Source organism: Corythoichthys intestinalis, chromosome 21 (genome assembly GCF_030265065.1).
Source record: "Corythoichthys intestinalis isolate RoL2023-P3 chromosome 21, ASM3026506v1, whole genome shotgun sequence".
NCBI lineage: Eukaryota > Metazoa > Chordata > Actinopteri > Syngnathiformes > Syngnathidae > Corythoichthys > Corythoichthys intestinalis.
The window spans coordinates 29,715,996-29,730,602 of record NC_080415.1 but is presented as its reverse complement, the minus strand read 5'-3'; the positions used below and the strand labels follow the sequence as shown (position 1 = coordinate 29,730,602).

General features: G+C 41.8%; 1 protein-coding gene across 3 annotated transcripts in view; it reads right to left on the bottom strand.

The window, feature by feature from the left end:
- The window catches only part of LOC130909638 (disintegrin and metalloproteinase domain-containing protein 12-like), a 134,517-nt gene that overhangs the window by 2,949 nt on the left and 116,961 nt on the right, over positions 1 to 14,607 (bottom strand). For all 3 annotated transcript variants that reach the window (XM_057826358.1, XM_057826357.1, XM_057826356.1), the window contains exons 12-21: positions 11,139 to 11,316; positions 10,983 to 11,072; positions 10,726 to 10,921; positions 10,554 to 10,662; positions 10,290 to 10,488; positions 10,145 to 10,222; positions 6,725 to 6,833; positions 6,512 to 6,647; positions 2,464 to 2,578; positions 1,841 to 2,059 (exon numbers count right to left, since the gene is read on the bottom strand). In XM_057826358.1, coding sequence (XP_057682341.1) covers positions 1,841 to 2,059; positions 2,464 to 2,578; positions 6,512 to 6,647; positions 6,725 to 6,833; positions 10,145 to 10,222; positions 10,290 to 10,488; positions 10,554 to 10,662; positions 10,726 to 10,921; positions 10,983 to 11,072; positions 11,139 to 11,316 — 1,429 coding nt within the window. The remainder of the gene's footprint in view (positions 1 to 1,840; positions 2,060 to 2,463; positions 2,579 to 6,511; positions 6,648 to 6,724; positions 6,834 to 10,144; positions 10,223 to 10,289; positions 10,489 to 10,553; positions 10,663 to 10,725; positions 10,922 to 10,982; positions 11,073 to 11,138; positions 11,317 to 14,607) is intronic.

Genomic DNA, 14,607 nt, shown 5'->3' with positions numbered 1-14,607 from the left:
TCATTAAAAAAAAAACAACTTACGGTCCATTTTGATACCAAATCAAATAGAGAACCATTTCAATTAATAAAAATAATTAGCTAAAAATGATAGAATTCAAAATTCAAAATCCTGTAGTTAGTACCCGGGCTAGTGACGTAAACCAAATTTCCACGCAAGTCAGAATGAACCCTTTAAGTACCCCATAATAACTATCAAAAAGTCCAAAAGTATTGTATTTTGTGGCAGCGTCGGGTCTGGCGGTACTGTTGCCTTATGACTGAGGAGCAGACTCGTCTGACATGGATAAAGGAAAGCTGCGCTCTGGTTTGGCCCACATAAGGCTGTAAGTTGTTTCAGCTAATATATGTTTGCGTACGCATTTGTAACTACGTTTACAGCTACAGTTTGTGGAGTAATGCGTGAGAAATTTGCTATGAGAATTGTAAGTGCGTTAGCATTCGTAGCATTTAAGCTATCTACTAAATTTACATATTGATCAGACTAGATCGGAGGTTGGGTATATGTCTCGCGAGCCATATCTGCCTCTTTTGATGAGTGCATCGGACTCTCCGCCAACCCGTAATTTTAAATGTGGTGTGGTGACATGAACAAGCCGTGATGAGTTGATGGTCATTTCACACATTTTTCTTGGACCTTCAAACATAGTTCGCAATAATATGTTTCAGGGTTAGGTAAGGTACTGTTTATGCGACAAAAAAAAAAAAAAAAGATTGTAAACAAAACGGTGGACAAGAATTCGACGTCATGAAGTCTATATTGCGTAAATCGAGTACGTCGTAACCCCAGGACTACCTGTATACAGATTAGGGCAACACCATGACAGTGGCGTCATAAGACAGTCATAATTATGACATGATGACAGATGTCATGAAGTGTCATCAGTCAAATTTTGTCACTAACTCCATTTGTGTCCAGCCTGCATCTTTTACATCCAATCAAAAGTGACAAGTTGCCGGATGATACTTAATGACATTTGTCATAAGCATTAATTACGGTATTGCTCATGACGGTGTCATGTCATAATTATGACAGTCTTATGACGCCACTGTCAAATACAGTGATATGAAGAAAATATCTGAACCTTTTGGAATTTCTCACATTTCTGCATAAAATTATCATCAAATGTGATCTTTGTCAAAATCACACAGATGAAAAAAACTGCTTTAACAAACAACCCAAACATAGGTTTTCATATGTTAATGAGGATGGCATGTAAAATAATAACGGAAGAGGGAAAAATAAGAACCATCATATTTAATATTTTTTGGCCACCCTTTTGGCAGTAATAACTTCAGTCATCGATCAGGACTAATCTCAGCCCATTCTTCTCTACAAAATTGCTGTAGTTCAGACAGATTCCTGGGATGTCTGGCATGAATCGCTGTCTTTAGGTCATGCTACAGCATCTTAATGAGGTTCAAGTCTGGACTTTGACTTGGCCACTCCAGAACGTGTATTTTGTTCTTCTGAAAACATTCTGAAGTTGATTTACTTCTGTGTTTTGGACCATTGTCTTGTTGCAGCATCCATCCTCTTTTTAGCTTCAACTGTCTGTCAGACAGCCTCAGGTTTTCCTGCAAAACATCCTGATAATTTTTTGAATTCATTCTTCCATTAATGATTGCACATTGTCCAGGCCCCAAGGCAGCAAAACAGCCCCAAATCATGATGCTCCCTCCACCATGCTTCACGGTGGGGATGAGGTGTTGATGTTGATCACATTTGATGGTGATTTTATGCAGAAATGTGAGAAATTCCAAAAGGTTCAGATACTTTTTCATACCACTGTTAAGCTTTACCCAGATTGGTTTATTATTAACAAACCATGGCTACTCACCACCCTACAAGCGTTCAGACATGGAGCCCCGCGGATGGCCGCGGCTGTCCTTGCCACCGCCATGTGGACGTGAGGATGAGCATGAAGATGAGGAGGCGGCGCTGGCGGCGGCGCCGTGGCGATGGACACGCTGACCGAGAGCGGCTGGCACTGGGGCAATCGCCGCAGGTGCGACGGGTACGGCGGTGGCAACTGCGCCTGCGGCCGGCCTCCAGGCGGCTGAATCAAAGACCGAGAAGCGTTAACATTCATCATATTATCCAACTGTGGGAAGATGAAACATCCTTCTCAGTTATCCCCATATGTTCTCACTTGGAGGTGGCCCACAGCGAAGCAGAGCCAAAATCTGAGCGATTGTTGTTTAGACCAGATGTTTGCAGTGTACACATGAGCTCATATGGCAGCCCCCCCACGACCTCCACAACCGGAGGGGGATGACCTCACCTGCACCGCTCCCGACATCAAACATCTTTGGGAACACCTCCCAGATTACAACCACATGCACTAACGCGCAGCAGCTGGTGAGGGAGGCTCGAGTCCCGTAAAGCGGTGACATCATCGTCGACATAAAAAAATTTGACGCGTAAAGCGAATCCCCATGTTAAACAGGGGGTTGACTTCACCTTAAAAATGGTGGCGCTGTGGGGTAGCGGCGGCGCGGGCCGAGAAGGGGACGTCACGGTCGCAGGTTGATGCCGCTTGGGAGTGGTCGCCAGGGCCGTTGAGGCACTTACGGACCTGTAACACAAACACCTGTCAACTACAACACCAAACCCAATCGAGTATGTAAAAATGAAGGTGGGAATTTAACGCGTCAATTCCAATTAATTTTTTATAAAATAAATCCAATTACCGTAATTTTCGGACTATACGGCACACCTGACTATAAGCCGCCACCCACCAAATTTGACACGAAAACAACATTTGTTCATAGATAAGCCGGACTGGACTATAAACCACAGCTATTCTCATTGTATTATGGGATATTTACACCAAAAGATATGAACCGGTAACACTTTATGTGACAGTGGCATCATGAGACAGTCATAAAACCAAATGAACCACCATAAAGCTTTGAACCAAATGGATGCAAAGCTTCATTTGGCCATCACTGTTCCCTTGGGGGATAGAGTCAATCTCTGCTGCAATCTGCTGTTACCACTGTTGTCATCCAACATGCCTCTTAGCCAGGGATGAAAGTGGCTAGAATTTCTTGCCGGAACTCCCCGACGTGAAGGTCGCCACGGAGTTAGAAATTTTGTTTATTTATTTATTTATTTTCATTTGGGGGGAGGGTCAAACCTCCTAAAACTACTGAAAAGCAAAGAAAACGTGTTTTGGCACAGTTCTTTCTATGACATACAAAAACTGATTTTCATTCAAAATTGTACTTTTTCAATGATTTGTGAAATAAAAGTTAACAAAAACAGCAATAACCCCAACCCCCATCTCCTAATTTTTTCCCCCCTCATTTCCTCACATACTAATTGCCACATCTCAATTTTAACTACCGTAATTTTTGGACTATAAGCCGCTACTTTTTACCTTCATTTTGATACCTGTGGCTTATAGTCCAGTGCGGCTTATTTGTTGATTTTTTTTTTTTAGGTAAGACTTTATTTGACAGCGGTGTATCGTATCAGTTTTTGGGTTGTGTCACTCATGTGAGATGTACTGCGCCGCTGTCTCACTCTCCTCACCGGAATTTAGGATACGTCTTAAGCTAGGCTGTGCTCCATCTTGCTTGTTGGGAAACATGGTAAGATTTGTTTTCTTATCTTGGCAAGGGAAAATATGCAAATGTACTTTTTACTTTTACTTGAGTAGATTTGTGAAGAAACACAACTCGTACTCCATTACTTTGGGCTACACTAGTTACATTTTTCGTCTTTATTCTACATATTGACTTTGTTATTTCCAGAGATGCTGACAGTGGCCGTCTCAGTTTCACCAATGAGACCTAGAAAAAATAACCACATGACTCCATTACACCAATCAGAGTTAACAATGTTTTTTCTCCACTAGCGGGCACTCATGCTCTTTGGACGAGTGATGTTTCATATTGTTCTGGTCTGAATTCGATGATTTTTGTGTCATCATTTTGGCCTAATATGGTAATGTAATTGGTTATAATACGCTATAATAAAAATAACAGTTCATATCGAAGTTGTGCTGAGAAAAAAAATATACCATGATTTAAAAAACAAACATCGTAAGCAGTTACTCACAATTTTACTCATTACTTGAGTATTCTTTTCAAGAATACCTTTTTTTTTTTTATGGCTGTCAAAATTATCGCGTTAACGGCCGGTAATAAATTTTTAAAATTAATAACATTGAAATATTTGACGCAATTAACGCACATGCCCCGCTCAAACAGATTAAAATGACAGCACAGTGCAATGTCCACTTGTTACTTGTGTTTTTTTGAGTTTTGTCGCCCTCTGCTGGCGCTTGGGTGCGACTGATTTTATGGGCTTCAGCACCCATGAGCATTGTGCAATTATTGACATCAACAATGGCGGGCTACTAGTTTATTTTTTGATTGAAAATTTTACAAATTTTATTAAAACGAAAACATTAAGAGGGGTTTTAATATAAAATTTCTATAACTTGTACTAACATATCTTTTAAGAACTACAAGTCTTTCTATCCATAGATCGCTTTAACAATGTTAATGACATCTTGTTGATTTATTGTTATAATAAACAAATACAGTACTTATGTACCATATGTTGAATATATCCATCTTGTGTTTTATCTTTCCATTCCAACAATAATTTACAGAAAAATATGGCATATTTTATGGATGGTTTAAATTGCGATTAATTACGATTAAATAATTTTTAAGCTGTAATTAACTTGATTAAAAATTTTAATCGTTTGACAGCCCTACTTTTTTTACTTGGGTAAATTTTTGGATGACTACTTTTACTTGAGTAATATTTAGATGTATTCTTACTTGAGTCCATTTTTTTGGCTACTCTACCCACCTTTGATCATCCGACACAATGTAACTCGTCGCGTTAGCTTAGCATTCGCGTTCGCTCTAGCATTAGCTTCAGAATGGCGAGCGTCCTTCTGGCCAGTCTAAAATCTTTTCTAGTCAGTATAAGTCTAGACGAGAGCCATTTGGCGAAATGGCAATTATTAGACGCTCTTTATGGTCGCCTACAGGAAGCTAATTGTAGCCAGCAGAGTCGTCACCTTCAAAATATGTTCACCAAATGGCTCTGGCTAGACTCTAAGCATAGCCAAAAAACCCCCCCCCCAAAAACAGACTTCCTAGTGTTAAACGCTTGGACAACTTTTTTTATTATCATTTAAAAAAAATTTTTTTTTTTTTTTTACATACAGTTCGTGGCTTCTGGGTGAGTTTAATTAAAAATAATATACTGCTTTTCCTGCTGAGTGTGTATTATCATCACAGTTGGCGTTGCCCCTGTAGACGCTAAAATATGTTTTCGCCTCTCTATGTTCATTCGAAATTGTTGGAAACTAGGGTTGTTCCGATCATGTTTTTTTGCTGCCGATCCCGATATTTCCCGATCTGATTGCTTTTTTTTTTTGCTCACGATTCTATTCCAATCATATACATTTTGGCAATGCATTAAGAAAAAAATGAATAAAACTCGCACGCATATACACATTCAACATACAATACATAAGTACTGTATTTGTTTATTATGACAATAAATCCTCAAGATGGCATTTACATTATTAACATTCTTCCTGTGAGAGGGATCCACGGATTGAAAGACTTGTAATTCTTAAAGGATAAATGTGACTTTGTATATTGTGACTAAATACTGCCATCTAGTGTATTTGTTGAGCTTTCAGTAAATGATACTGTAGCCATTTAACTGTTCTGCCCAAATGCATGATGGGAAGTGCAACCATGTCTGTGCGTAGTGGCACCAATTGATATATCTTCTCTGCGTTGGGAAATAACATAGGGTGATAAGAAAAAGATCAACTACTACCTTTCTTCCCCACATTGCTTCCCACGATATTTCTAATTGTTGAGAGAGGGATTGTAAGGCTTTAGCCATTTAAAAAAAGGCTCCAAAGACTGCCAAAATTCACTCTACTCATTTTACGCTGCCTTTTAGCTCTATATATAGGTAAAATGGCGCCATTATAGATTGAACGCGACAATGCGTGAGGGGGTCGTGCAGCGCATGCGTTAATTGCGTTAAATATTTTAACGTGATTAATTTTTAAAAAATTAATTACCGCCGTTAACGCGATAAATTTGACAGCCCTACTTTAAGCCAAAACTAAAGACTCTGGATGAGTGTAAGACATTTTGTCTGTAACGTTAAATACAATTAGAAAACAATTTAATACAAAATAAAAAAATATATATATATATGTTAAAAAAAGGCATGTCCGATATTTTTTTGCCGATTCCGATAACTTTATTGGAAACCTTTATTTTTGGCTGAAAACTTTTGAATTTTACAGTGGAAAAAAAAATTCTGTAATTGTCGAATAATAGAAGACAATATTTGTATGATATTTTGCCAACTAAAACTAGACGAAGATGATTACATTTTGAAATGACCAAAATATGACTAGGACTAATAAGTATTTTCGTCCAAAAGACTAAGAAAAAAATTAAAAGTGCTGCCAAAAACAACAATGGTCGCACCTCTAGAAATCAATTACCTTAGCTTGTCAGTAGGATCCTTTTTGGCACTGAAGAGCGCCCCTCGGAGATTTTTTCGCTTAAAGTACACTACCACGGCGAAGCCCACCGCGATAAGCAGCAACGCCAGGACACCTACAGTCACTCGGATGCCGTCTGTACTCCAAAAAAAAAAAAAAATCATGATTTCAGTCACCCAACTGCGATCAAAGACACGCTTACGGTAAGTTTACCTGCCAGTCGGACAGGACCGCTGTCCACGCTGCCCCCCATACCGGACATGTCGCAGAAAGGAGGTGCGCGGTGAGCCTCGCAGTGACAGTTTTTATTGTTGTTGCACACCTGACCAACAAAAAAAAAAAGATTTTTTTTTTTTTGCAAGAAATCCTGCATTCACCATTCGCTCTCATCCACTGAGATCTTTCAGTGGCATTGGCGTCAATAGACGTCCAATCCATTTGGACTAGGAGGAGTTGGTAGCGATCATCTGTTGGTGAGCTATGAACCTGTGTTAATGCTATCACTTTTTTTGTAACAAATGCTACTAAGATTTTTACTGGCCTCCAATTTCACAACTAGGTATTTAATTTCTTGTGTTTGGTATGTAATAATTTGAGTTTATCATACATTATATGGCTTCACAGTTAAGATGGCATTCGAAGGGAAAGCATAATTATATGAAAAACACTTTAATATAATGTACATAAAAAGTGGACGCTTCACTATCATATCTTGTAACTTTTACAGAATGACAACAGTAATTCAGTGGCGGATGCTGGTCTTTCAGTGAGGGGTAGCTCAACATGCCTGTGAGTGCTTTGTGACGATGGAGGTGCTCAATAGTACCCGCAGCTCTGTAGGGAAAGAAACTAGAGTGCCAGAAGTCAACTCTAAGAACACAAGCAGCTACAATTGAAAAAAACGCCACCAGAAATAAGCTCAATTTTTCACTCGTCGTTTTTAACAAAGTGTCGCTAGGATTATGGAAGTCTCCATTTCAACTCAGAACAACGGAATTGGAAAAATGCCTCCAGCGGATGTTAATACGCATAGGCGGATCTACTATTCAGGCGAAGTAGGCGATCGCCTTAGGCCCCCAACCAGTAGGGGGCCCCCAACCAGCTGCCCTTGCCCCAATGAGCAAGGGCTTGGGCCACCGGAGCTAGCAGCACCCCCAACTATTCGTCATATATAATTATGTCAGCATACCAAACAAACAAATAACAAAACAAAAAAGAACGCCATTTGAATGCTGTATTTATATTATCTCTCCCCCACACACACGCACTACAATGGACTGTTCCACGACGACGGACTGCGCATCAGTCGCTTAGCTTCATTTAGCTCCGTTTAGCATCGCTTAGCTCCGCGTAGCTGTTCGTTACCTGCACTTAGCTCACCCGCGTTTTTCACGCCACTAAGCTCGCTATTTTTCCAGCTCACTTGCTACTTTGCACGTCGGCAATTGTTTATTTCGAACACATGAGCGAATGTGCTCTCCATGAGAGCCAAAGTGCAATGAGGGAGAAGTTGAGAACAGGCCGCTAATGCCTCTTTTAACTTTCTTCTTCTTTTTCACACCGAACATAAAATACACGACAGCACACCCTGTGGCGAAACAATGCAATACAGTTCCAATCAGTCATACTATAACATTTAACAGCTGGTTAACAGCATTTGCTAACGAAAAAAAAATTAAATCTATTTGTGACACCACAAGCAATGACTAAGAATGTTTTTTTACGGAGTGTAAAGCTTTCGGTTAGCGGTTTAGCGAACGTACCTCCGGTGAACATTTCAAAATAAGAGCACGCCATGTTCGTCATATAAATAACGATTTCTGGAGTTAATCCCACATACTTCAGAATTAATATAACAATATGTAGAGTAAATACTACAAAATACAGATTCTACACGAAGAATAGCTTTCAAATGACACTCTTTATGACAAATATGATTGGTAATGAATAATTATAATTATTATATTACTATTATATATAGTAGTATACTATAATAATAATGCTATAATTTTTTTAATTTTTTTTTAAGAATTGTTTTGAATAATGTTGGAAAGGCAAAGTTCTGAATCTGTTTACTTTCCATTCTTTTGCACTATTAAATGCTATCAGCTAGTGCTGCAACGATTAATCGATTAACTCGAGTATTCGATTAGAAAAAAAGATTCGGAGTTAATTTTGCTGCTTCGAGTATTCGTTTAATTAGAGTGGGGTTGTAATGGTTTATTTTGAAAGTGTTTGCATTGAGTTTTATTTATTTGAGTGGCTACACTGCCTACTAGTCTGCCTCATTTCACATGGCTTAATCCAGCTGCTCCATGTTAAGACAAACATAAGTTATTGTTTGAGCTAATGTTTTTTAATGCCTTTGTAATTTAGTTTATAGGTATATTTAGCCATTTTCTGTGGGAATATGTGTCTGAACCATTTGTTAAGAGCGTTGTAAAAAAAAAAAATGTTAGCATTTAAGCTAGCAGACTTTTGCTATATAAGACAGCCAATTGTTCTTTTGTTGTACATTGAGCCTTATTTATTTTTTTAATACCGTTTGAGGCTCGGTTCAGGTATTTGAGTTTTTCATGTTCCTTATCCGATTACTCGATTATTCGACTACTAAAATAATCGATAGCTGCAGCCCTACTATCAGCATTTAACCTTATTGTTTATTTGTGATTAATTATTGTTATTTACATGATTATTTATACTTTAATAAAAAATTTAAGCGTTCCAAAATGGTTTTGTGAATTAATAAGCATCAACAAAAATTTCATTGCTAAATTAGTAAAAAAAAAACAAAAAAAACTGACTAATCAGGAGAAAATTTGTCGTTTAGGACAGCCCTAGTGTACCAGAACATATTTCCTCGACACTCTTCTCACCTTTTTAAACCCTGACCCATGAAGAGGGCCCCTAGATATGTTCGCCTTAGGCCCCATAACTGCCAAGTCCGCCACTCTTTACTACGACAAGATCACCGATTCCCATATTTCCTTGTCAATCAAAAAGGGATTCAGCCTCAGATCATCCAATCATCATGCAGAGTGTCCGGGCCAGCCGAGCCCCGCCTACTGACCATAGACCGCCAGAGACAAAGAGCGTGCAAGGGCGGGATAAACCCAGCATTTAGCCAAAGACTCGTCTCGTTCGCTGAAGTGGAACAAAGTACTCTCAACTCTGGAGAAGCACAGCTTCTACACTGTTTAAAGGAATGTGAAGCTAACTGAATGAATGAAAAGCAAGCCGCTTCGTAACCAGCGATAAGAAGCTAGTTCTGAACAAAAGCAATCGCCTCTGCACAAAACTGTACTCATGGTTCCACATTTCTCTACTGGGGGGGTCCAAATCCTGCCTTGACTTCACTTTTTAGGTGGGGGACAAGGACGACCGCCTGAGACTTTGATTAATGGCACCGAGTGCTAATCATCAGTGAAGCCATTACTTTTAATTGAGTGGGCTGTTTTCATCGTCTTGGATGATTGATTGTGAGGCTCCTTAACGACTCCCCAGGAGAAAAGGTGGCGGTGTACTCACAAGCATATCGACCGGTTCACTTCCGTTAGAAAAAGACTAAAGGGGTACTTCCAGGTCATAAAAAGGTGACGAAATGATGTTAGCGGTACCGTGTCTCGCACTCACCCCTCGCCCGTTGCACTTGGCGGCGCACTCGTGCACGCCGAAAACACTGACGTTCTGGCACCGGCGGTTCAGGCACATCTGAAAAAGCCCACAAAAAATTATACAGATGACAACAACGTGGGGGGGGGGGGCGCAGTCAGCTCACCATTCCGTCACTGCACTTGGTACCCGTCAGCACCAGACCGGGGTCAGGCATGTCATCGCCCAGGTAGACGTGCGTGCCGCGGCACAGAATCCTGCCACCTTCCTGCAAGGGAATGTTGGTTTCTATGGAGACGGCGTTGGTGCCGATGACGGGGCGGTTGGCGCCACCTTGGCATTGGATTTTGCCGCACTGGGCGTCCCTGCGAATTCCAATGCAGGTTTAGGGACGTCCCAGCCTCATCATCCCGCCTTGTCCGACTATTACCTCGCTTCACATTTGGCGAAGGATCCTTTGGCGTCTTTGCCGCAGTTCCCGTAAGGATCGCCTGCCGAGTTGACCCTCTCGAAACAAATGCCGGGCGCTGCCTTGGCACCTGCACCACGAAGAAGTCATTACTACTCAGAACTGAGAGGTGCGCCCTCTTATTCGTCCTTACCTTGCCCCCAGAGTGTCACGCACTGTTGCTCGTGCGTCTGACACACGCCGTTGTAGCAATAACCGTCCACGCCGCTGCAGGCATGTCCGTCGTGCAAGTAGACGTTGGCCGGGCAGTGAGGGCCGCCACCCGTGCAAAACTCGGGCAGGTCGCACGAGTTGCCCGATTCACGGCAGGGAGTTCCTGCAGGCTTCAGCTGGAAAGGACAAGCATGAAAGCGGCATTGAAGGAGAGGTTCGACGAAGCGGCTTCCGTACCTGGCAGTCGTGGCAGCATTGACCGTGTGCGCAAACGGCATCGCCCTTTAGGGTGCAGGTGGTAGCGTTGCAGCAGGGATTCAGGCATTCCTGTTTACAGAACACGCTCTATTAAGCAATTTCTTCACACTTGACTGAGTATTTCACAATAGAAACCTCGGGTTCCCCGCAGTCACACTCTTCTCCTTCTTCCACGTAGCCGTTGCCGCACTTCTGCCCGCCGTAGAGAACCTTGACTTCAGGCATGTTGAACAGACACATGCCCACCCCCTTATCCAAGCTAGCTAACAAGTCCTTCTTGCTACAGCTGCTGAACACGGTAGGGAAGGGATACCTGCACATGTTGAATAGAAATAGAAGCAGACAATTGCATGAGTCACTATGATCCGAGTCATTAGTCCCGAGTCTTACCTGTTGTGGGCAAGTCGAGTCGAGTTGTAAGGTTGTGTCGGGTCGAGTCGAGCTGTAAGTTTAGTCGAGTCATGCCGTAAGGTTATATCCAGTCGTAAGGTTATGTCGAGTCGAGCCATAAGGTTATGTCGAGTGGAGTTGTAAAGTTATATCTAGTCGTAAGGTTATGCTGAGTCGAGTCGAGGCGTAAGGTTATGCCGGGTGGAGCCGTAAGGTTATGCTGAGTCGAGTCGTAAGGTCATGTCGAGTCTGGTCGGGTCGTAAGGTCATGTCGAGTCTGGTCGGGTCGTAAGGTCATGTCGAGTCTGGTCGGGTCGTAAGGTCATGTCGAGTCTGGTCGGATCGTAAGGTCATGTCGAGTCTGGTCGGATCGTAAGGTCATGTCGAGTCTGGTCGGATCGTAAGGTTATGTCGAGTCGGGTCGTAAGGTTATGTCGAGTCGGGTCGTAAGGTTATGTCGAGTCGGGTCGTAAGGTCATGTCGAGTCGAGTCGGGTCGTAAGGTCATGTCGAGTCGAGTCGGATAGTAAGGTCATGTCGAGTCGAGTCGAGGCGTGAGGTCATGTCGAGTCGAGTCGAGGCGTGAGGTCATGTCGAGTCGAGTCGAGGCGTGAGGTCATGTCGAGTCGAGTCGAGGCGTGAGGTCATGTCGAGTCGAGTCGAGGCGTGAGGTCATGTCGAGTCGAGAGTCGAGTCGAGGCGTGAGGTTATGTCGAGTCGAGGCGTGAGGTCATGTCGAGTCGAGTCGAGGCGTGAGGTCATGTCGAGTCGAGTCGAGGCGTGAGGTTATGTCGAGTCGAGGCGTGAGGTTATGTCGAGTCGAGTCGAGGCGTGAGGTTATGTCGAGTCGAGTCGAGGCGTGAGGTTATGTCGAGTCGAGTCGAGGCGTGAGGTTATGTCGAGTCGAGTCGGGTCGTAAGGTTATGTCGAGTCGAGTCGGGTCGTAAGGTTATGTCGAGTCGGGTCGTAAGGTTATGTCGAGTGGAGCCGTAAGGTTATGCCGAGTCGGGTCGTAAGGTTATGCCGAGTCGGGTCGTAAGGTCACGTCGAGTCGAGTCGGGTCGTAAGGTCACGTCGAGTCGAGTCGGGTCGTAAGGTCACGTCGAGTCGAGTCGGGTCGTAAGGTCACGTCGAGTCGAGTCGGGTCGTAAGGTCACGTCGAGTCGAGTCGGGTCGTAAGGTCACGTCGAGTCGAGTCGGGTCGGGTCGTAAGGTCATCTCGAGGCAAGTCGGGTCGTAAGGTTTTGTCGTGTCGAGTCGAGTCACAAGATTGTAAAAACGAGTCGTGTCAAGTCTAAAGGTTGTCGAGTCCAGTCAAGGGTTAGTCAAAGCCATCATCGTTGTTCCTCAGCCCACCCACAAGCACTCAGGTTCATCTTTGAGGGAAACCTTACCTGAAAGCCATGACACTGGTAAATCCCACGTCAAATTACATGGGAATTTAGTGGGATATAAGTCTGAAAGGGACTTTCAGTACTCCTCTAGGTATTGTTTTTGTGTCATTTATAAAAACTAAAACTGTTAAAGTCATCACACATTTTGCAATTTTTCAAGTTCTTCTGATGAATGAAAAAAATGGTTCCGATACTGTAGTACGTTCATGTACACTCTTAGTTACTCCTAACTAAAAGGAAATTATTAGCTGGCTGACTAAACGCTTAAAAGCATGATGGAGTGCTTTTCATATTGTTTTGGGATGAGATCTTTCATACACACTTGCCAAATATATTCTTGAGCAGCTCCTCCTATGACGTGCATGTGATGGTATCAAGTGATAAAGACGTTGTTATAATAACAAACACGATAACACTGACACATAGGGTGCACGTCATACTTGACGCACCCCTTTAAAAAAACATTAAAAACCAAGACCTCCCTCCATGTTGCGGAATGGTCAGTCATCAGGTCACCACCGCATATGCTAGCGGCAAGACTAGTACTGATGAGTTCAGCGGTAAATTTCACTTGAAAAAGAACCCCTAAGGTTTATAATTAGAACTTTGATTTGAATATTTTGCAATGCTGGAGTTTTTTTTCATCAAAGCACAAGTTTTAAAAAATCTCAGACCAAAATACATTTTTGAGGACTTCAGTGAGTAGTCATTAATACTTTAGCTAGCTAGCTCTCCCAATCAAAATGAATTGGACGTCTATTGTCGTCAATTGCAGCCAATGAGTCGATTCAACTTTTGGCCTAAAACAGGAAAACAAAACTGAAAATGCGTGGGTTCACTGTAGTAAAGTTGCGGATGAGCTGCATTAAAATGTTGACAATGGACTGTGTGCTAATCCGTTTGGCCTTTGAAAGAAACCGAACCGGGAGTGATGCCAGAAAAGAGACGATAGCAGAGTTGTGTGTTCGAATACAACGCTGCGTTAATCCTGGATTAAAAAGCGCACGCCGCAACATCAAGCAATAAGGATTAATAAAAGTCAATATTCACATCTTATTTACATGTGATTATTTCTATGTTTAGTGCTCAACACTTGCGCGTATTTTGAGAGCTGACGTGCAAACAACACCCGCTTAAAATATTCAAAAGCGGACGATTCGGAAAAGAAAAAGTGTGGAACAAGACGGTTTTCAGAGGTGCTTAAGTATTTATCAGTTGGCGACATTAAAGTTGCATGCGAGTCAACGAATAACGACTGGTTGGGAATGAGGAAAAAGACAAAAAGGGATTTTTTTTTTTTTTTCACCATTAAAATGCTGCAGTCAGTTGTTTAGTGTCAAACTTGGTTTTAATCACACGCCAAATGGTAATTTTTCATCTTTTTTATGAAGAAAATAAACGTTGTGGGTGAACAGGAAACATTAAAAAAAAAAAGTAAAAATAAAAACCTAATTACAGAAAAAAATTTCCAAAGTGTAAATGTTCTCTTATTTTTAATTTATATTTTTTATTTTTTAAATAAAAAAGTTTTATTTTTGTTTAATTTTATAGGAATATTGTAGGACTAGTACAATCCCACATTTCAAAATATGAACACGTTCAAAACGAACTACGAACACCCGGTTCGCTCCCTAAACGGATCATCACCAGAGACATTAAAAGCGCATGCCCTCTACTGGCCAACTTGGAACCTACAAATCAACAATAAGTCCGCAATTACCAGTAATGAATGTATTTAAACAACCCTGAGACAAAAAAATTAAAACCCGGGTTCCGAGGATCAATGTGTAAATATCTCTATACCTAAAAATTTCATTGTGA